The sequence below is a fragment of the Carlito syrichta genome, unplaced genomic scaffold (genome assembly GCF_000164805.1).
Source record: "Carlito syrichta isolate Samal-C Ts95f unplaced genomic scaffold, Tarsius_syrichta-2.0.1 Scaffold312553, whole genome shotgun sequence".
NCBI classification, from domain to species: Eukaryota; Metazoa; Chordata; class Mammalia; order Primates; family Tarsiidae; genus Carlito; species Carlito syrichta.
Genome location: NW_007256649.1, coordinates 386725 through 410610, shown reverse-complemented (window position 1 = coordinate 410610; position 23886 = coordinate 386725). Strand labels below are relative to the sequence as shown.

The window sequence follows — 23886 nt, the reverse complement described above, 5'->3', positions numbered from 1 at the left end:
GCCCGGCTAATTTTTTGATTTATTGTAGAGATGAGGTCTCACCAAGTTGCCCAGGCGGGTCTCGAACCCGCGGGCTCAGGCAATCCACTCATCTCAGCCTCCCAAGGCGTGGGGTTACAGACTGAGCCACCAAGCCCAGCTAGAAAATATTTTTTAAAAAGCTTTTGCTTTATCATAAAATTCCCCTCCCTCCATACCCATGGAACTGAGGACAACATTTGGAGCTGGTGTTGCTGTTTTCTGTGCAACTTTCTGTCCTGAGCTTCCTCATTATGCTGCAAACTAGTGAAAAGGAGAACATGATAAATCTGGGATCTCTTTGTAATAAACCCTTACATAATAACTGTTTAAACTTCATTTATTGAGCATTTCTCTGGCATTTCATGTAAATACTTATGTAAGTTATCTTGTAAAATAGTTTCAAATCAGTGTCCCAGAGGCTGCTTCACCCGCTAAAATGTTTGTTTGGCTCAGTGAAATTACCAACTTTGTAAAATTATGGTATTTTATAACAAACTCTCTAGGTTTCTGGCATCTCTTTTAAGAAAGTAGGAGGTCTGGCAATTACCAACAGTCAGCCAGATGGGGTTAGAATTTGACACTGATATTGTATTAGTTGAAGGTTTAGCTTGGAAACATTTGCAAAACAAAATGCTGTGGTTTTTTATTTGTTTGTTTTTTACCCTGTAAAATGAAGACTCTTACTTATTCTCTCCCTTAAGAGACCATATCATATTCGCTCCAGTACTTCCAGCAAAGAAATTGGGCACATGTTTGAGACAGCTATTGTAACTTACCCCTCTGCCTGGTCCCAGGAAATGGTGTCACTCCTTAAAAAGGTAAGAAAGAAGACAGCACATCAAAAGGAAGTGGTAAGAGCAGGCTTTCTCTCTGGTTTAAGGCTAGAAGTTAGTAGACAATATTGGGGGCAATCAGGATAATACACATTTCTAGAGTAGTGCTTGCAGCTAACAGCTTTCAAATACAAGGCATCGTTGAGTCAACTCACGAGTCCCTTGGATTTCCCAAAGTCATCTTAAATTCATTGTGACCCAAATGGGATTCTTAATATTTCTGTATTTCCTGAATTTCTTCCGACGTTCCCTCTCTCTGTGTCTGGCTCATCCATCCATCTACTTATGCATGCTGGAAACCAGGACTCATTCATTATCCTCATACCCAATCCAACCCCAGGTTCTAGAATTTTACATTTGAAATATCTTTCACATCTTTCACTTCTCTCTGTCTTCACCACTATCTCCCTATCCAAGTACCATCAAGTTTTTCCTTATAGTTGGCTCGGCTCTGTACACATTTCCATTCCATTCTGTTCCCCACTCTACCCCAGAGCACAATTCAGTGTCTTCCTATTGTTCTTAGAATAAAGATTAAAATAATTTGTATGGTTCAGAGGTTCTAATGACCTCTCAAGCCTTGTTTTTGAACTTTCCCTCCCCTTTTGATTATACCTAAACCCACTTTGTCCCATAGTGATTTTTTCAAGGGACATTTCAGTGTCTTCCCATTGTTCCTAGAATAAAGATTAAAATGATTCGTATAGTATAAAGGTTCCATTGATTTCTCAGGCCTTATTTTGCACTTTGCTTGCCTTTGGTCGACATGTAACTGCCTTCTTCTTTTTCTTCCTCTTCTTCCTCCTCTTCTTCTTCCTCCTCATCCTCCTCCTCCTCCTACTCCTCCTCCTCCTCCCTCACATGTCAGTCTCCCTCTCGCTGCAGGCCTCTCTGCATGTGTCAGTGCCTCTTCTGGTACCCTGCCCTCAACCCTAGCTCCTCCAGCCCCTTTCTTGAGATCAGTGCTACTCAGGATGATTCACTGACTGTTCTAGTCATGAATTGTTTCCTATGGGTCCATTATAAGACAAAAATTGAGAAAAGAATTTAGAAACATTTGTAGCAAATTGAAAGTTCTGCAGCAACATAGTGGACTCCTCTTACTGAACAGGATACAAGTTTGTTTGGCGGATATGGAATTCAAGTCACAAGGTGTCCATATAGGCACTGCATTCTGATCATGCACGATAGGATATGTATTGGTTTCAGTGGATTGGACATTACAACAAACAGACAAAAACAAACAAAAACAACTGCTTCTTCTGCATAGTTAGAGAAATGCTCTTAGCTCAGTGTCACCTCCTCCATTCTGCATAGTTTTGAGGGCATTTTTAGCTCAGTGTCACCTCCTTGGGGAATCTCCCTGGTGTCAGCACCTATAACGCTATCTTTCCTTCATAGCATTTTTTGCAGTTTGAAGTTACTGCAGATTGGTGTGATCCTTGGTTATTCCTCATTCTCCTTTAAGCTGTGTGAGGGTAGGGACCACATCCGACTTGTGCACCATATTTCCAGAAGCTAATAAAGCCTGGCAAGTAGTAGAATGTGTTAAGTATTGAAGAAATTAGGTCCATAGCTTTTACTGGATTTTCAGGATGCCCATGTTCACCAAAAAGATTAAAAGAAATTCTAGCAGGAGCTCATTAGTGTATGTTGAATGACTACGTGGAGAAAAAATGAGGAACCCAAGAGGATGTATTTGGCTTTTTCTTAGAAGAGAAAATTGCATAGGTTGTGGCTGGTACAGGAAAGGAACTGTGAGGGCTGAAGATTCAAAATTTGTGTCTCTTTGGGGTTAAGTACCCTGTTTTGGACATGGTAGTTAGCAATGTTATTTAAAAAAATAGAATAGGGGGCTTATTTTCCATAAGCAAATTTTGCTGACTCCAAGACAGCCCCACTTGGCCCCAAAATGATGCCTGACGTTGCCCTGTTGTCATCTCAGGAGCATGCTCTAGTGAGTTGGACAGTTCCCACTGGAGCCATACAAGGGATGGGATGTTGGCTCAGGAGTGGCTATGGGAGGAAAGTCTTATTCCAGTCTGAAAAACCCAGAACTATAACAGTAACCTTAGTTACACCTTATCTGTGCCACCCAATGCATTTTAACTAGTTGTAAAAACAGCTAAAATTGTATTGCGAAATGAGCTTAGCCTCCTTTAATCCTGGTTGCAACCTTATGAAATAGTTTATTATTCCTGTTCTTACAGCTGGGTAAACTAAGGTTTAGAGAACAAATTTTTCCATAGATCATAGGCAGAGGAGTCAGGAATGAAAGAGATGTGGGACTCAGTAGGGCAAACTGTCTTACACTACAAAGCCCTGTGTAGCGCTGGTTCTTCTCGTGCCTCATCTGCATTATGTGTTTATGGGGGTAGAGAAGGGGGACACTGCCTTGCCTTGTTTCTTTCAGTCCTACGTTTGAGAGCCTTTAGAGGGAATCTGTGTAACATTTTGACCTTCCTTACACGCATGAATTTTGTGTTTTATTGGCAGCTACTTGAACCTAATCCAGACCAACGATTTTCTCGGTTGTCTGACATTCAGAACTTCCCGTATATGAATGATATAAACTGGGATGCAGTTTTGCAGAAGAGGCTCATTCCTGGTTTTGTTCCTAACGTGAGTGAATCCTAGCAAACCCACATACTTCTCATTCAGGACTCATCACTCTGTGTGCCAGATCCACACATTGTCTCATTAGGTCACACGTAAGAGAGCCCAAATGCCTGTTTTACAGAAGAAGCGGCTGAGGCACACACAGAGCAAGTTGGTCCCAACAGTTCACAAGTTAGCAAGTAGTCAAGCTGGGATTCTGATCCAGGTATTTTTGCATCTCGAGTTCCATCTCTTATCCACTTTTTATTGTATGCTTTTATTGGCAAGAAATCCTAGTCACCCAAATAGTCATTTCCATGAATCTGCTGGTTCAAAAAATTTTTTTCTCTGATTCCAAAGATGTAGAAATTTGTGACCATGGAGGTCTGTGAGTGAAAGCATTGAGAACTGTTTGGTTGCGGTAGGAATGTATTTTTACCATTTACCCCCTCTTCTTTTGCTGCATCTTTCTAAGGGATCTGTATTTGTAAAGACAAATAGCCAAAGAGAAATACTTGCCCCTGGATGGGTACCTGAACGAGGGGTATCTGTGGCCCCCTGCTGATCACTGGTCAAAGCCAGAGTTCAGAAGCAGAAGCCATGGGGCCCAAGGGAGGCTTCTAGGTCCTCTCTGCCCAGGACCTGAGAGACACATTCAGTTGTAGGTTTATGGGAAACGTCACGGCCTTCCAGAGGGGCCTGTGGACCCAACTCTGAGCCTTCTGTTCTTAAGCCAAAGTGCGGCCCTTGCTGGGGGCCTGTGAGAGTGTGAGCCTTCATGTGCAGACTGCAAGGAGTGCTCCAAGGAGTAGGGGCTAAGTGCAGACTGCAAGGAGGGAGAAAGCGGTGTTGTGGAATTGTAGGATGAAAATCTCTACCCCCTTGGGGAGCAGCAGGAGAGTGAGGCCACGTTCTTTTTTTTTTTTGAGTTGGAGTCTCACTCGGTTGCCCAGACTGGAGTGCAGTGGCCGCTCCCGGCCACCGCAGCCTCGACCTGCTGGGCTCCGGCGATCCTTCCGCCTCAGCCTTCCAAGTAGTCGGAATTACAGGCGCGCGCTACCACGCCCAGCTGATTTTTTGATTTATTGTAGAGATGAGGTCTCGCCAAGTTGCCCAGGCGGGTCTCGAACCCACGGGTCAGGCAATCCACTCACCTCAGCCTCCCAAAGGCGCGGGATTACAGGCTGAGCCATGAAGCCCGGCAGAGGCCACGTTCTTTTTTTTTTTTTGAGTTGGAGTCTCACTCCGTAGCCCAGACTGGAGTGCAGTGGCCACTCCCGCCACCGCAGCCTCGGCCTGCTGGGCTCCGGCGATCCTTCCACCTCAGCCTTCCGAGTAGCCGGAATTACAGGCATTCGCCACCATGCCCGGCTGATTTTTTGATTTATTGTAGAGATGAGGTCTCACTGCCCAGGCGGGTCTCGAACCCGCGGGCTCAGGCAATTCACTCACCTCAGCCTCCCAAATGCGTGGGATTACAGGCTGAGCCACTGAGCCCGGCAGAGGCCATATTCTTAACTGTCCACTTTGCAGGGTCCCCTTGGGCAGCTTGCCGTGTGGTTGATACGTGCCGCATGCAGGTCTCAGTGCCCCTACTCCTACTCCTGTATTCTTCCTCCTCCCCTTTCCTGCATCCCTGCAGCTCACTGCCCATGTTGGCTTAAGAAAAGCCCCATGTTATACTTCTCTACCTTTCCTGTGTCTCTGAATCATCTGGGGGAACTTATTAAAGTGTGAGTTCTTGGGCCTTGCCTTCAGAACCCCTGATATGGGAAGTCCAGTTGGAGACCTGGGAAGCTGAACATGCAACTCAGGTGGTCCTGATCTGCATGATCATTAGAACATACTTTGGGAAGCATAACCCAAAAGCTCAAACTTGAGAAAAATAATTGTAATGTGGTTTCCTTTTTTACTCATTGAGGGCTAATTGGAAGTTTCGAAAAATAAACCAAATATCAAGTCAAAGAATATGAAAAGCCATGCTGGCAATAAATTTTGCAAACCCAGAGTGGGAATCCCAAGTTTATTCTTGGACTACTCTGGTAAGAACAAACATTAGTCTCCATATTAGGCCTGTTCTGTTTATAGTATACTACAGGAGTCAGAGGACTGAGCCAACCTGTCTTCCTTGCAGAAAGGCAGGCTGAATTGTGACCCTACCTTTGAGCTTGAAGAAATGATTTTGGAGTCCAAACCACTTCACAAAAAAAAGAAGCGTCTGGCAAAAAAGGAGAAGGAGATGAGGAAATGTGATTCCTCTCAGGTAAGTAGGTCCCCCAGACTCAGCTGTGGACTCAGCTGTGGACATTCCAGCAATCCATTTGAGAGCTCTTGATGGAAGGTCATCTCTGTGCCCTGTGCTTGCTGCTTTGTGGAATACAAGAAGTTGTTGACCAGCCAGGCTGCTAGAAGGGCAGACCAGGGCATCTCTAGGGATCCTGGCAGCCACATTTTCCCTATAGTCTTTTTCTCTGGAGCTCTGTTATTAACTTAACTCAGTTATTGCCTTCTTCCATTTCCTGGGAGAGACTGTCATTGGCCACGCCTAGATCAGGTGACTATCCATAAAATTATAGTCAAGGGGCAGGTTTCAAAGTATGCACATTGCTGTTTGGGGCCTCACTCCTGCTTTCAGTAGTTTCTGGGAGCCACTGACCCTAGAGGTGTGTCTGTTCTTTGCCACAAGCACAATTCTGTGACATCAAGGCTCACAGAAGTAGAGATTGTCTATTCACAGGAACGATGGAATACTTACATGTTTGAGGACTATTGCTAGATTCCAGCTGAGTTTAATCTTGTAAATAAGTGTATTAGGCTCTGTCTGAATCAGAGCTCAGATTTCAGTTATTGTAGAGAGCTGGTAGGATTTTATACTCACATGTGGCTCTGGCTCTATGTATTATAATAATGGTGAAGTAATAGCATTCACTTTGCTTTTAAAGACCATTCATCCATCATACCACATCCGCCCACCCATCCATCCACCTGTCCACCCATCCATCCATCTGTCCATCTACCCATCTGCCTATCCACCTGCCTCTGCCCCTCTTCATCCATTTTACGCTACTTCTCTTTGGTACCTATTATCTACTAGGTCCTGTGCTAAACACTGGAGTTAGAAACGAAGGAGATATAATTCCTGCATTCGGTGCCATCCCTGTTCTCAATGACTGCATAATCTTGTGGTGAAAATAGTTCTGCAAACAAATAAGTATCGTCAATGTCCTTAATTGCTCTAGTCTTCACGGGTCCCTGTACCTTGTAATGGTCAATTAATCAAAGTCCACATCTCTATCCTGTTGGATCACAGAATCAGCCTCTTGCCAGATTTCCATCATTACATGTTTTCTAGGCCCTCACAGGAGGACTCAGCTGTGCTGCAAGCCCATCCTGCTTTGGTTTGTTCCTTCAATTCTCTTCCTCCCAAAAACCCATTCTGCATGTTATAAACAACCTGCTTCTCCAGACTTGCTGCTTCCTATGACCCGCAGAACTTGGCTTAAGCATACAGACCCCTCTGTTAATAGGCCCCCAAGTGTAGTAAAGACTAAGAGATCAGCTTTATGGTAAGTTTTCTAAAGTTTTCGAAACAACTGAGTGATCTGGGAATAACTCTTGGCCATGCCCACCAAGTTCAACATATCCTGCCTGCCTCTCCTGCCCAGCCTCACTTCATGTAACCCTCGCCCTCACTCAGAGCCCGCCAGTCACACAGGCCACGTAAGCATCTAACTCATTGCCTTTGCCCTTCCTCTCCCCTTTTCCTGGAATGTTCTTCCCTTGGATCTTCACATAGGGGGTTCCTCTCGTTCTTTATACTTTAAATGACACCTTGTCATTTCTGTGGTTGAATTATAGAATTTTTAAAATATATTTTGCATTTTAGACCCTTATCAGATATATGAATTGCAAATATTTTCTCCCTGACTCTGTGAAACCAGCATTATCCTGATACCAAACCAGATAAAGACATCAAAAGAAATGATCACTACTGACCAAAATCCCTTACAAATATAAATTCAAAAATCCTCAACAATGTACTAACAAGGTAGAAAGTTAGGTTATTGATTTAAAAATATGTCTTATGGTCGGGCTCAGTGGCTCAGCCTGTAATCCCAGTGCTTTGGGAGGCCGAGGTGAGTGGATTGCCTGAGCCTGCGGGTTCGAGACCCGCCTGGGCAATTTGGCGAGAACCCGTCTCTACAATAAAAAAAAAGAAAAATTAGCGGGGCATGGTAGCACACGCCTGTAGTTCCAGCTACTCGGAAGGCTGAGGCAGAAGAATCGCCGGAGCCCAGCAGGTCGAGGGTGCGGTGGCTGGGAGCATGCCATACACTCCAGTCTGGGTGACAGAGTGAGACACCAACTCAAAAAAAAAAAAAATAAAAATATGTCTTATTTTTAATATAGGTGTTATAACTATAAAGTTCCCTCAGAGCTTCCTTCATCTCATTAGTTGTGGGATGTTGTGTTTTGTTTTGAATAATCTCTAAGTATACAAGGGAACCCTCATCCACAAAAAAAGAAACTGGATTTATCTTTTGGCAGGTAGGTCCCTGGTAGTAAAGGCTTCCCCTGCTAGGTAGGTGTTCTAGGAACCCATTGGCATCAGCGTGCCAGCTAGCATTGTCGTAAGAGGCTGCCTTCAGCTTTAGTGAATTTTTTGGTGGCAAACAGGTGACTGGTTCTTCACTATGACAACACACCTGCAGTTTTTGACCAAAAACGGTAGGACCCTGGTGTCCCACTCTCCCTATTCACCTGATCTTTCTCCAAGTGACTTTTTTTGCTTCCCCGAATGAAAAAAGTCCCCAAACGTTTGGAAACATTTAACTGATGTGGAAGAGGTGAAACAAATAACAGCAGAAGCAGAAAACACTAAAAGGCATCAAAATGGATGAGTTTAAAAATTGTTTTGAGCAGTGGAAAAAGCATCTCGAGAGGTGTGGTACATCAAACTGAGAGTACTTTGAAGGTGACTGAAGTTTCAGCATGTCAGACTAAATAGACAATTTTTAATAAATAAATTCCAATTTGGGAAATTCCCCTCATATTCTAATATATGTTGTGATTTCATTTTTTGACAGTTTTTTAAAAGTGTATGTTGCTTAGTTTTCACTTATTTGTGAATTTTCCAGTTTTCCTTCTTTTATTGAGTCCTACTTTTACTTCATTGTAGTCAGAGAAAGTATCTAGTATGGTTTTAGTCATAAAGCTGACTGAGAACTGCTTTGTGGTTTCCCTTAACTCTGAACATATTCAAGACAGTTATTTTAAAACCTCACTCTAAGCCAGGCTCGGTGTGAGCGCTCAGCCTGTAATCCCGCGCCTTTGGGAGGCTGAGGTGAGTGAATTGCCTGAGCCCGCGGGTTTGAGACCCGCCTGGGCAGGCGAGACCTCATCTCTACAATAAATCAAAAATTAACCGGGCGTGGTAGCGCACACCTGTAGTTCCGGCTACTCGGAAGGATGAGGTGGAAGGATCGCTGGAGCCCAGCAGGTCGAGGCTGCGGTGGCCGGGAGCGGCCACTGCACTCCAGTCTGGGCGACAAAGTGAGACTCCAACTCAAAAATAAATAAACAAATAAAAATTTAAAAATTTAAAAAATAAAACCTCACTCTAGTAAGCTCAGTGTTTGAGTTTCCTCAGGTACAATTTCTGTTCATTTATTTTAACACTTTGAATGGGCTATACTTTCCTGTTTCTTTGTATGTCTTGTGATTTTTGTTGTGTGTGAAAACTTGACATTTGCATATTATAATGTGGTTGCTCTGGAAATCAGATTATTCTCTTCTTCATGGTTTGCTATTTTTTTTATTGTTGAAGGCTGTAGTCCATTTTTTAGTAACTTTTCCAAGCAATTTTTTTTGCAAAAACTGTATTCTTTGTCGTGTGCTGTCACTGAAATTTCTGTTACTTTCACTTGTGTTCAGCTAATGTTTTGACTGAGATTTCCTTTAGCAGGAGAATTTTCAAGTTTGTTTTTCTTGATTCTGTGTTCACTTAGTTGTAGTAAACCTCTGACTGCTTTACAGAGTTTTGAAAGTTGATTTTGACAGTATTTGCTTTTTTTTTTACTTTTCTGTTGAGAGATGGGAGCTTGGAACTGTTTACTCCTCCACCATTTTTTTCCCAGATCTTCCTAACCTTGTACTCTAGGTTTAAAAATAAAAAGTATTTTGCTTCAGAACAAAGAGTAATATTCCCCAAAAGAAGAATCAGAAAGATTGTGAGCCTCAAAGTAACACTCTATTTTCACTTTTTTACATCCAGGTTTTTGAAATGCAGAGATAGGTCTTAGCAGCTTATTTCATTATTACCATGTTTGTTTATTCAATCATTCATCCAAATGATTATAAATTTTCTGCTATGTCGGGAATGTCTCTCTGACTAGGTAGTCAGGGCTACCCTTAGATATACAAAGTGTTCTGGGAGTGGCTTATTGGAGTGAATGAGGGGTTAGAAGTGGCTTCCTAGAGGAGGCAGCATTTACTCTGGTTCAACATTTGTTTTTTAACCTTTCCACATAAGAAAGAGAGAAGAGGTAGCTGAGCATACAAGAAAGGACAAGAGCACTTCAAGGCTCGTATACCCTCAGTGGAGATATATCTTTAGTATTTTAGGGGAAGTGAAATAACTGGTGGTTGCAGAGGGAAGGAGCTACCCATGCTGTGTTCAAACGGCGTGTGACATTGTTCAGCCTCTACCCCTTCAATCCCACCTAGAGGAGGTTAGGCATTCCTCTAGCCTGACCTCATAAGAATGTTCACCACAGCAAAATCCCTGTGAGCTTTCTCTTAGTCCCCACTTCTACCCCACTGGGTGTATCTCAAAGTCACCTTGCTGCCTGAACCTAAAGCATCACTCTTCAGGCATCACATGAGAAAAGAGTTGAATGTCGACAGGAGAATTCCAATTGAGCCACAAGCCTGGAAAGGAACCAGCAGGCCAACAGGGAAAATTTTAGTGTCATTGCACTCTCTCCTGATACCCAACCTTTAAATTGCATCCACTGGCTGAAGAAAACATTATCAATGAACCTATCAAGTCAAATAGCTCATCTTCTCCATCTCCTCTTTCTACTTACTTTCTCATTTGAAAATGTATGTTTTCAACATGATTTTAAAATTCCAGTTAATTGTAGTACTAAAACCATGACTTTCATGATATAATGTCTTTTAAATATGCTGTAAACTTGTCAACCTTTTGGTTTATCTGGTCTGGTCTTTTTGTTTTGTTAAGAGATATTAGAGAAAGATTATTTGCTTTGTGTATATATATATATATATATATATATATATAATTTCCATATATATACATATGCGTGTGTGTGTGTCTGTGTGTGTGTGTGTGTGTGTGTGTGTGTGTGTGTGTGTGTGTATCCTAAAAAGCTTATAAAGTGGAAAAACTCTTACATTGCCTGTTTTTATATGGGGAAAAACACCTACTGTCATATCTTTGGATGGTTTGGGCCATTTCAAAATTCTTAAGTGAACTGATTCTTCTCTTCAAAATCTTATATACTTACAGTATTTGCAATAAATTTTACAGGATTTGTATTTCTGACAATAGTTAACCACTAGTATGATGTTATTTAATTCTTGCATGTAGGGAATTTAGAGACATACCTTTTTATATTCCCCATAGGGCCAAACATATAATAGGTACTCATTAATACAAATTTAAATGAGACAAGACTCCTACATTTTTTGTTTAAGATGCCTGATACAGTTGCTTTGTTTTGTTTTTTAACTTTTTCATGTAGGAAAAAAAGTGAGAAAGTAGTGCCTCAGATGCCTTTCTAAACTTGTCAAGATAATTTATAGATATTTACATCTTTGGAGAAAGAGATATAAATGTAAATATTATTATCAGGATAAAACATTGTAAGAGATCTGTTCAGCATCCTAGACTTGCTAAAGGATAGAGTTCATTTTCATGGGGTTTAGCAACAATCTCTGAAGTACAAGAGTCTTACAAGAGCCTTTATTAGAAATGTTTGCAAGAATCTGTTTTGTTTTTTGGTGATGCAGACCAGTATATTCTTTTATCTGTAAGAATAAGGGAAAGGGAACATTTTCTCCTCATCTTGTAGACATCTTTCCTGCCTACTGTTAGAAGGGTCTGTAGTGTTTCAAGTCTAAGAGGTGAAATTGCATTCATGGGTACTGAGAAGAAATATTCAGACTTGAAAGGCTCCAGACTTATAATAGGGATTCAAAAAGGGTAGGATTATGTTATTAACAAATGGAATATGGGAGCAGGGAGTGATCTACAATGATGGCTCCTACATGTTGAATAGCTTATGTTAATACAACTAGCACAGTGCCGCATCTGCTAAATTAGAGTATATGTCTTGCTTATCTTCACTGAGAGCTGCCGTATCTTTGAATTCTCCCTATCATGATAAGATGAAGGCAATGTAGCGTAGTGGCTGCTTACTAAATAGCTATGTGATGGATTAAGATGTAATGATTTAAATGTTAAAGCAGGCCAGGTATGGTGGCTTACTCCTGTAATCCCACAACTTTGGAAGGCCAAGACAGAAAGATTGCTTGAGCCTAGGAGTTCGAGACCAGCCTAGGCAACATAGCAATACCTCATCTCTATAAGAAATTTAAAAAAACAATTAGCCAGGCATGGTGGTGTGCATCTGTAGTCCCAGCTACTTGGGAGGCCAGTGGGAGGATCACCTGAACGCAGAAGGTCAGGGCTGTGGTTGAACTGTGAGCTGTGATTATTCATAAATAAATAAATAAACTTTAAAAAAAGTAAAAAATAAATGTTAAATCATGTAGCTTCTCTAAGCATCGGAGCCTTTATATATAAAATAGAATGGTAATAGGACCTACATCCTACTATTGTCCCAAGGATAAACTAAAATAATGTTAAGTAAGGTATTTAACACAGTGCCTGGCACATGTTAACTGTCAGCTGTGTTAAGGTTTGGATTTATGTGATGCTGAAGGCGTGTCATCATATGACCCCTTGGACTTCTCTACATCTCTACTACAATAGAGTATTTCTCAGCATTTACATCATATTTGAACCATTAGTAGAACTTTAAAAAACATGCTGGTGACTGGGTCCCACCTTAGACCAGTTACGTCTGACTTTCAGGGTGTGTCCTGGGTGGTGTTGTTTTAAAAGAATACTTCAGGTGATTCGTGTGTGCAGCTGTGGTTGAGCTATATTGCTATAGAATCTAGGATGTGATTACGTACAGTAAAATTACCAAAGTTTTGTGTTTTCCCACCTCTGTTTCCTCGCTTATCAATGGCATCAGTGTCCATCCCAACTCCATGGCCTTGTACTGAGTAAATGAGTGCACGTGATGAGTTGGGCAGAATGTTTGTGGCTGTTACGCTTGGTTTTCCACTTCCTGACTCCTAACTTCTTTTCCTTGGCTCTATTCATGCTCGTGTTAGATGCCTCTGCTGATTCTTTGCTCCTAGAATGGTTTCTACTTTGTCCCTCTCCGTTCAACGTCTTTGTAGAATCAGGAAGACTGGCGTGCCATCCAGTCTGTCTGGCTACTCGGGCTAGTTACCCCGGTTCTCCTTTTCTGCCTCCTGAGATTTCTGCCTGCTCTAAGCCCTTCAGCCATGCTCGATGCACAACTTCTTCATTTCTGATCCTCTGAGCGCTGTGTTCTCTGTCACTGCTGATAGGTGAGCCCTAACATCGGTATCCAGCATTCCCTTCTCAGTCACATACAACCCATCAGTCCCCCATTCTTCTTTCTTCTCTCCTCCTTTCATCTTCTCTTTTTTGGCTCCTCCGTTGACGTACCCATTGAGCCAAACTTCTTGAGCTTTTCCACTTGCAGCAGAGGAAAGAGAACATGTCAAACGTGAACCCTTTAAGGGCCTGGGGTGGGACTCATGGAGTGTGAAGGGCCACACCACAAAGTCATCTCCAAGTGTGCATTTCATCTCTTTGTTTAAATAAATCAGTTACATGGTAAAGAAAAAGTTCATGTGGATTTTTGTATTTTATTTGATTATAACTTTAATTTTATTAATTTTACTTTTTTTCCTCTTTTTATTTTTATTTTGAAATTGTGGGGTACAATTCAGGGTTAGGTATACAAATGATCATTATGCAGGTACCCTTGCTGATGAGGTGTGTCCCCCCTTCCCCAGGCAGATTCCCACGACTGCCAATCCTGCTTCCCCGTCCTCTTCCTGGCAGTTTCCTGCTACTGCCAATCCTTTTCTTATAATATTATGATAATTATAACTTTAATTTTAATGCTAAAATTTTTGTGCCAAAATCTTTGGGGTAAAGGTGCTGCTCCCAAGAGCGTTTATCAGATTGTGTTTGTTCTGTTGCTGTATGTCCCCACGACTGATACCAGAAACCCTCAGGATTACAGACACCTTGGTTTGAGAATAAGAGTGAAATATAGAAGAGTCTTCTTTTTCTCCACGGTCTTGCTCTCCACCCTTCTTTTGTGTTTGCTGTAGCTTCCTCTACTATCACCTGAATCACTCAGGAAGGAAAATGCTCCAGTACTTGAGGATATAGTATATCTAATTCTTAGTTTTAAAAAAATGTTTTTAATGAGTCTTTTTTTTTTTCAAGAGAAGAATATTTTTAATCAGAAGTAATTTGGAAGTATTTTGTTGCAGAGTTTTGAAACATTTGATTTGGGTCTAATCTTGTCCTGGAACTGATAATTATCAATTTTTGAGGTTAAATTTTCTCATGAAGATAGAAAAGTCATCAGTAGTTGTTGAAAACTAGACAGCACAGTGTCAAAGCAACTGCTTTGCATGTCCAGAGAAAGTAACAAACTGAAATACTTTGCTGACTGGCAGTAAAGTGTCTTTAATCAACCTCAGCGCAGATGCTGAGGGGAACATTCTGTCAGGATTCAGCATGGAGAGATATTTTAGGCTATTCACAAAATTCAGGTAGAACTTCTAAACTAATACAAGAATACTAGCTTTTAGACTAATAGTTTTTTTTAATGTGTTAGTCTCTTGCATAATGTAGAAAACAAAATGGAGTTATAAACTGTTGTTACTATAATATTAACTTTTATAATTGCCCATTGTATTAACCTTTATTGAAATGTTTATTTCTTCATGTGATTTTCAGTTACTATCTCATTTCACCTTGCAAGGGTCCCTTGAACATTTCTTGCAGGGCAGGTGTAGTAGTAATGAACTCCTTCAGCTTTTGTTTATTTGGAAATGTCTTTGTTTCTCCCTCACTTTTCAAGGACAGCTTTGCTGGATATAGGATTCTTCACTGATAGATTTTTTTTTTTCTTTTAGCACTTTGGATATATCAGCCTGCCTTCTAGCCTCCAAAAGTTTCTGATGAGAAATCTACTGATAATCTTATTGAGCATCTTAATGACCAATTGTTTCTCTCTTGCTACTTTCAAGATTCTCTCTTTGTCATTGTCTTTAGAAAATTTGATTGTACTATGTCTTAGTATGGGTCTCTTGGGATTTATCTTATCTGGAGTTTTTTTAGCTTCTTAGATAGTTGTAATCACGTCTTTCACCACATTTGGGAAGTTTTCAGCCATTATTTCTTCAAATATTCTCTTTTCTTTTTTCTCTTTTTATGCCATACTTTCCTGTTTCTTTGTATGTCTTTTATTTTTTATACTGGACATTCGAATCTTAATAATGTGGTCACTCTGAAAATCAGATTTCTCCTCCCCCAGGCTGCCAAGGTCAGCCTGAGGTGTAAATGTAGGTTTTCTTAGGTCTTTTCAGAGCCTGCATACTTCCCTGGGCATGTGAAGTCACTTTCTAATTTTCCCCATATGTGTAGTTGAGTTTGAATATCCTGGTTCTTAAGGTCTGGCTCCCAAAAGAGGGAAAAGAGAAAAATGCAAGGAATAAAGGAAGCTGACCCTTTAATTCTCCAGAGAAAGAGGGGCTTGCAGCATTGTGGAAGGTGCAACAGCAGTGGCTACCAGGCTCTCTGCACATCTGTGATCAGTGATCGGAGCACAAAGCCCCGGTTTTTGGAGGACATGTTTCTTATGTCCCACCCTGGCTCCTGTGTGCAAGCTGCCCCAGGAACATGGGTGCACAGCTTCCTCCCACAGGACTGGAGGATGGGACATGAGTAGCTGCTACTGTGCCAGGAGCTTCAGTTGATCAAAATTAGCTGCACAGCCCAATCCTCCTGAAAGGTGCCTTCAACAGACTTCAGCGTTCCACAACAGCTCCATCAGACAGTTTGCCGGTGCCATTTTTGTCTGGGTGGGAAGACAGGTTCCTGGTGCTTCGTACTCTGCCATCTTCCCAGAATCTTCTTCCTATAGCATCCATTTTTGAAAATACTTTGGTGCCTCTTAGACTTGAGATTGAATAGCCATTCAATAGGTTTTTGGCTGTTTAAGGACCTTTATACACTTGCTAACCATACCTGTATTTTTTTTCAATGTTCACCTGAAAGATGTGTCTTCTTCAAAAGCACCTTGACTCTGTCCAGAAGGAGTTCATCATTTTCAACAGAGAAAAGTAAGTAATTCTGGGAGAACAGTAACCTAGAAAATGATGGAGTGTTTCAGACAGATTTACTTGCAGAGAAAAATACATACTTTCTTAGCATTTAAACTTTTTTCTAACCATAAAAATAATGCACTTTCATTATAGAAAATTGGAAAGAGTCAGAAACTTTTTTTTTGATAAGATATGTTTAAAAGTTTAATAGGTAAATTAACCTAGCACCGAGTCTTTGTTTACGAGAAGGGCAGAGAAATTAGTATTTAAGTACTTAAAATCAATGACTTTTTAAAGATTTCCTTGGCTCGTACTTCTTTATAACTTTTTGGGCTTAATATTTCAAATGATTAAAACATTTATTTTTCTTTTCAAAGAATAAAACCTTTTTTCCCCTCTCTTTAAGAGTAAAAAGGGACTTTAATAAAAAGCAAGCAGACCTAGCCTCGGAACAAACCAAAGACCCACAAGAGGAGGACGGCCAGAATGACAACCTGTAAAAGGCCTCAGAATCTTCTTCGTGGGACATTTCTTGGCACCTCATGCCAGAAGCTTCTGATTATTCATGTCAGGAAGAGCTAATGGTGTTTTTGCCACTCCACACTTCATGACTTAGGAAAGGAGGCAGCACGACACAGTGAAGAGTCCTGGGCCTGAGCTCCCAGGCTCAAGGTCCCCACTAACTGTGTGCTTTTGCACAAGTCACGTAACCATTTTCTGTAGTTTGTCTAAATAAGAGTTACCCCTGCTGAGCCATACTCTGCCTTTTTAGTGCTACAATTATTATTCTAAACAGCCTGTATTTTTATTTTAAAATGAGCATTTGGATGTAGATTTATTTTTGCACTCCTTCTATTAAAATTTGCACAGTGGCAAATGGACAAATGGACACAGGACTCAGTGAGACTTTTCAGACCCAGGACATTTTATAAAGAGGTCAGATGCCCCAAGCCTCATTGGATAGAAATAAGGACTTCCATCAGGACGAAATGAATGGGACCAGATTAAAGGTACCATAGAGGTAGGAGGCCCTCCGTGGTGGGCTGGAGGAGCATCCTGCCCGTGGGGGGGCCTGCTGTGCACATCATTTCCCAGCGCCCTCGTCAGTCATGCAAAGGTGGTAACTCAATGTTGGTGATAATGGGAGTATTTACACCATGGACATCGGCAAACACTAAAAATCAGAACTTTTCCCCTCCTAGCTAGCCAGTGGCTAAGTATGAGCACACCACTCTCCTTCCAATAAGCATGTTGCTTGAGGGCTAATCATGCTCTGAAGATGAGTAGAAGATCAGAAAAGAATATTGTCTCACTGAAAGCACGTCCCCTCGCAGTTCAGCAAAGTTGCATCTTACTCGGGGGTTATATTCTAAGTTAGAAGTGAATTTAGAAGATAGTAAGATTTACCCTTGAAAAATTCCTTAGAGCCCAGTACCATGAGTTGCTCTTTAGTAGTGAAACAAATCATTGCTTTTGTTTGTTTTGATTTGTTCTTCCTGTTCATCTTTGGTCTCATATTGGCTAATCCAGATGAACTAAAATGTCGACAAATTATCCCTAATTATCCAAGGGTAACTAGAATTACCCTCAGGCAATGGGAGGCACACACCTGAGAGGTGTAAGGTAGAGTTCACAGAGCCTGATTGAGGGAACAGAGGCATCACATCTCCCCTTGTGCCTACTGCAAGAATGGCAGGTAGAACTGCCTTCTTACATAAAATATCATTGATGTCTCACTTTTTCTTTTTCTTTGTATTTTATTGATTTTAACTCACCTAAGTGAGTTTAACTCACCTAAGTGACGTGTGCATATGATGTTAACTCCACAGAGAACTCTTTCTGGCCACCCCAGATGCCCCTGGGTAGAGTCAAGAAGTGATATTCCAAGCATGTTGCTTGGACTGTTTTAACCTCTTAGCTACTCAGATCACCTAAACCTGCCCTTACCATAAGGTGTGGGCTTTCCTGTCTTCTGATGGCAATGTTGACAACAGGGACACCCTGATGGGAAGGTGGAAGTAGATAGTAGCAGAGATGGCCACCAGCTACACTAGACTTTTTCATAAAGGAGGTCACCTGGGGCAACCAAGCATGAGTAGAAAGCCAGAGCTACACTTTTGCTTGGCGTATACCATTTTTCTCTCACTGAGATGATAAGTCTAGAATTTCTTGCAGAGCTGTGAAATAGTGCCTACTCCTTTCAAAGCAAACCTATTTTTGTTATAAGGATTAAAAGCTGGCTCTTTTTTTTCCTGTTTATTTGATTCCTTTTCTTTCCAGTTCCCACACGTTATTTGTACTTTCTCCAACCTCGTAAACTCCAAGTACTTGCCCTGACTCCATTTCAGAGAGGGGGTGGTTGAAAGTGGCCCGGTTCTGCTCCAGTCAGGTCACCCCAAGAGCATCAGGGTTCCCCGCATGGTCACCAGCTTGTCTGCCCTTCTTTTTGACTCAAGCGCTGATGTCCTGTGGACTTGACTCCCTGCATGTCCTCCACGTGACCTTGCGTGTGTGTTCCCCAAGGCAAGGCTCCGGGAACCCTGCTGCCCTCATGCCCACCAAATGGCAGTGGAACTGTGAGGTTCTCCCTCATGCTGAGAGATGAACACGGCTGCCATATCATGTCTATACAACTTACAATGCGGCAGGGATCCAGTACCATCTCTGCAGTCTGAACCCCCAAGCCACATTTCCAGCAAGCTGCTCCTGTGCCATTTAGCACCTCTGCAAGTTTCCAGGAAGCATGGACGCACTGATTAGAGGCCACGTGTCAGAGGGTAGACTTCCAGTCCTCCCAAGGATGGACACTCTTCGTGTTTCAAGTCAGAAAGAGGAGCCTCCCCTGAGGGTACAGAGCTCCTGATTCCAAGCACTCCACCACTGCGCTTTAAATGTGAGAACAGAAGCGTCTTCCAAAACCACACCTTTCCTCAATCCTCTTGGTTATTATTAGTTGCTGAATTGGACCCTTCGGTTTTATTCCAGGATGTGGGCTGAGCACTGTCTCATCTAGATGCATGATGGCCCAGGCTCAGGGCTGAGGTCTTCAGAAAACAGGACGACCATGACACCCTTGTGGATGATCCCAAAGCTGTTTCTCCCAACGTTCCCCGTCTTTCCCGGGCAGGGCGTCTGAAGAGTCTGAGCAGGCATGAAGTCCAGGGACACCCTGGCTGTCGCCTGCTGGCTACACAGCAGAGCTGCTCACCTCCAGTCACTTGGGTGACTGCTATCAGATTGGGATAGGGTGCTGCTGGGCCTGGCCACTTTGGCCACCATCCTAGTCCATGAAACGAAGTGCTCTGCAAATGACTCTTCTGCCTTTGTGGCAGCACTGGTTTGGCCTGTGGTCACTGTAGGGTGGGAGTGGACATCGGGCAACACCGAGCGCTGCTGAATTAATGATGGTTACCCAATGGATCCTTGTTTAAGTTTCTCCTGATAGGAATGTTTTCACCAGAAATGACCAGACTTTCTGTCAGCCCAGCTGTAGTAGACCTGATGGATGAGTAAATAGCTGAGACGGAAGAGCATGAACATAAGCCAGTGGGGACCAGTATTGCTGCTGCCAAGGTGATCATGCAAGGCTCTAACTCTTCCCAGGCAGAACAGAAAGTCATGGCAGCACTGTCACATGTTCCAGTCCCCAGCTGTCCTTGTGTTCTACACAAAATCCTGCCTGCTACCCTGTCCGCCTGTGACTCCTGTTCATCACAAGCTCGGTGTGTGTGTTGTTAAACACTGACACTAAACATCTGGGTTCCAGTTGTCTGTGCTGTGTGGACGCAGCTAACCTGGCCACCACAGGCAGGAAACTAGTGTTCCTGCTGAGCTGTGGCATGTGTGGCATAAGCTTGTCCTTGTGTATTAAAATGCCTTCTATAAACAGGAAGCCACTGTCCCTTCTTTGCCAGCTGTGTGTGTGAGTGTGAAACTGTTTTCCCAAGAGGGCATAGCAGGGCACCCAGAGCTACCTGTTCTCTCTTCTCTCTCCTTCCTGTGGTGAAGCGCATCCTCACCAGAGATGAGCTGGTGTTGGAGCTGGTGTTCTAGAACTATGCAGTGCAGCACAACTTAACTGACCCACATGTATAAAGCTGGAGAGCCTGACCCGGCATTCCTGCCTCAGGGAGCATAGCCCAGAATCCCATGTTCTGCCGTCCACTGTGGCCCCAGGTCCACAGCAGCCCACGCCCCTCTCTCCCGCACTCTGCGCTCCTGCCTGCGACAGCTTTGCCCTGTCCATTCCGTAAACCAAAGCCCCAGGCAGGTGCTCCCAGGCCCACAGAGAGATGGGAAGGCATCAGCAGCTCACAGCAGCTCCTGCCTTAGCAGAGAAAAAGGGACTTTGTCACCGATGGCTCAGACCCACAAGAGCTTTCCCCAAGCGCATGCTAAGGTAAGGCAGCTCTTATGAGTTTTGTAGGCTCTGAAGTCCTGCATGCTCAGCACTCTGTTGTCTGGGTCACATGAAGTGTCCTGTTGTGTCCCCAGCAGCCATCTGAGCAAAGGCCAGGGTCTGGAACACTCGGATTCTGTAGCGTGTCGACCTCAAGAGGGCAGTCTCATTTTTCCAGGTTGCTTTGGTCCTTTTAGTCTTCATCTCCTGCTCGTGTCTCCTTTGCGAGTTGAAGGTAGGAGAGCTACGTCCAGAAAGTTCTTTGGCTCTCATTCCTGTTCAGTGCTCTCATTCCCCACCCGGCCAGTGCGGCTCAGCCACGGCCCTCTGACCAGAGGGAAGATGTGTGGAAGTTAGCCAGTGGATAGCTTTCACCACCTTTTTTTAAAAACCACTCCATTCCTTTTAGGGTTTGCTTTTAGTGCTGACCCCTTCACAAATCGACCTTCTATGTGGAGTCATTGAGAATCAACATGGTTCAGGTAGCCAGGGGCCCACACTTGTCAGCTAGTATGGCCACACTGCCCCACCCTCTCTTCTGGCCCCAGTGTACTAGGTCAGCGTTGAGCACACGACCCAAGCCTGGCTAGTCAGAATCAGTTTCTTCAGCTGAAAATATCGAGGGATGCGCTCTGCTTCCTGTGAGGCTACTTCGCAAGTGACGTGAAAATCTGAAGAGAAAGAGCTTTCCCGAGAAGAAAGCGGTGCTGACAGCACGTGGGGCTGAGATGGAAAGGGGATTTTGCGCTCAGACCCAGCAAGGCTTGAGCCTGTCCCAGGCAGCCTTGCACTGGCACCAGACTCCAGCATCCCCTTTTCCACCTTCCCCTCATAAGCTAGTTTGACCTCTGCAATGAAAAATGATGAGCACGAAGGAGACTTGGATTCAGCAGTGCTTCCCCAAAAGGTTTTAGTATAACGGGCCTGGTGGGATGGCAAAAGGCGAGAGAACTGAAGGGCTCAGAAGTCCAAAAAGCTTGAGATCCAAGAACTGGGCAAAACATGAAAGACTTCCTTCCTGCAGAGTTACTCAGAGCCATCAGAACCAGGGCCTTTGCCTTGCTGGTATGAGCCTTAGGGCTCCCAGGAGTGGACACTGCAAGTCATCCTTTCCAGCACTCACTCCACTTCTTGGGATCTGTTTAATAAAGAATATACTTTGGCACATGCTTAGCTTGAGATTTTCTCCAAGCCTGGACTTTGAGAAAGAAGCAGAAAATGCTTACAAGGCAACCTAATAATAAGGTTTTAAGGTAACTACCCCAAATCCCAATAAGCAAAAAACCTTAAGACTCGTTCTGAACTCAGCTGTATTTACCCCAAGTGGCATCTAATACTAAATCTATGGTGCATCGAAAGCTTTCCTGAGAAGAAAGCAGTGCTGACAGCATGTGGGGCTGAGATGGAAAGGGGATTTTGCGCTCAGACCCAGCAAGGCTTGAGTCTGCCCCACGCACATCATGCCCCAGGTCTCAATAATGGTCATCAGACTCTGTGGCCAAAACGAACTCAGTTATCTCCATGAAACTATGGAAACCCTCAAACCCTCCAGACAGCTCTGTTATCAGCTCTGCCCCCTCACCATTTCAGTTTGATTATACGCTTTGAATATTTTAGGTGAAATAGCACACTGCACACAAAAGACTGGAGAACCATACCGGTCATTTCATAGTTATTTTAATAACAAGGTTTACATTAACAGTCACTTGATGAATTTTTTTCCTTTATCTCAGCTAAACTCAAAACACAGTTTTCTTCACGGTTCAAACCAAACAGCTCGCACGTGGCAGAGCTGCCTCACAGCTAGCACAGAGCACGGGAGTCACGGCTGTCCACAGCCACCAGACACAGAACTGACACCCACACACCAGTTTGCAAAGAGGGGACTTACAACGAATGCTGGCTGCCAGGACACCCTGCAGCGTGACCGGGACTCCAGCTGGGCCTTTCCAGGGGAGAAAGCCTGGGAAGCTTGTGGCAAGAGTTGGGAATCTAACCCCCTGCTGGGAAGGGCTTCCAGGGTGGGCAGAGTCCAGCTCAGGAGCCGGTTCTGGGAAGCACAACACTCCGGGCAGGGTCACAGAGAAAAAGGTCAAAGGATGATGGACTTTGAAGAAGACCGTTTGGGGGGTGACTACCATTCCACTATTTCTAGAAAACTTAGAAGTGAAAGAAAAATCTCTATTGGGGTGGCTGCTTTACAGTTCACAGTCACCTCAACTCCGTGAGCCATCAGGCTTGGGGCAGCCCAGGGGGCTGGGAACAGCAGGGGCATCCCGGGGGTAACAGAGGGTGGAGGACCACTCAAGAGGGGGATGGCAGCTCCAGGTCTGCCACACCTGGATGGGGAGAGGCAACCTGCTGCTGTCTTGTCCCAAGCCCTTTGAGGAGGACTGGGTGTGTCTTGTGAACACAGGTCTGAGTGTGGATTTCAACTCTGGTGATTCAGTACCCAGGCCGGGAGGGCGGTGGGAGTCTCCCCAGGACCTCTTAGGAACCACTCAGCGGTGGGCGGTCAGGAGCTAAGGGAGAAAGGGAGGGCACCCTAGAGAGCACTGGAAAGCACATGTAGACATGAAGCTCTGCGTGGTGCTACACTCCAGCAGGCCCACGTGCAGTGCAGGCGACTGCTGTGGCCACGGAGGGAGCCTCGGATACAAAGTGGTCACTCAGTTTCATGAGCGTGGATGCGTCTCTTTCCCCACCTGGTGGCTGTGTCTGGTAATGCAGCCCATACTGCCACACAACCCGGCAAGGATACAGGCTTCCGGCTGACAAACTCCCTCTGTGTCACACCGCCTGCCTTCCTGCGTTCTAGATAGGCCCCGATCTTTGAATTGTAAATTAAGAGCTACATTTTCAGTTTACTTGAGTTTTAGAAGCAAAGCATCATGAGAGCCTTAAATAGCAAGACTCCCTATGATTATGAGGGGAGACAGTCTTTTTCATGATTCAGACAGAAAGTAGCTTGCTAGGGGAAATTCTCTTTTTCAAGGCTACTTCCAAATTGCTCTGTAGCCAAGTGTGTGGTCTCCAACTTATTAAAACCTGCAATCACAGAAGATGGTTTCTCCTAAGCACTTAAAAGGTGTCTGAGGCCTGCTCTTCCCTTCCAAGTACTTAGTACCCAGGGGCAGAGGGGCTGCCGGAGGGCTGAGACCAGGTTGGATACTTCTTCCTGCAAATGGACATCTGGGTTTCACAAGCCTCGTCTTGCCCACAGAATTTGCCCCAAGACTGAATTTTCAGAAGTGGCATGATAGGAAGACGAACATTCAGCTCTGACAGACAGGGGGACAGGGGACACAACTGCTCTGTGCTGGTTCCCTTGTCCTTCCACTCACCTGGGGAGCTTTTGGGACTGAAACCGGAAGCTCCCCCAGAGGACCTGCTCATGGAAAGGAAACAATGGTTTTGAATGGAAAATCGGAACCAGGGCCACAAAATGTGCTCCCTCTGCTCAAGACTGGTTTTCCTAAATCTCTGCCTGACTCCCACAGAAGCTGAGATGACCTATTCGTAGTGAAAGTTTAGGGAACATTAACTAAAAAAAAAATC

General features: G+C 43.8%; 1 protein-coding gene across 1 annotated transcript in view; it reads left to right on the top strand.

The window, feature by feature from the left end:
* The window catches only part of STK32A (serine/threonine kinase 32A), a 141478-nt gene extending 125049 nt beyond the window's left edge, over positions 1-16429 (top strand). The window contains exons 9-13 of the mRNA XM_008069928.1: positions 723-839; positions 3351-3476; positions 5587-5715; positions 15883-15947; positions 16336-16429. Coding sequence (XP_008068119.1) covers positions 723-839; positions 3351-3476; positions 5587-5715; positions 15883-15947; positions 16336-16429 — 531 coding nt within the window. The remainder of the gene's footprint in view (positions 1-722; positions 840-3350; positions 3477-5586; positions 5716-15882; positions 15948-16335) is intronic.
* Positions 16430-23886: the final 7457 nt, after the last annotated feature.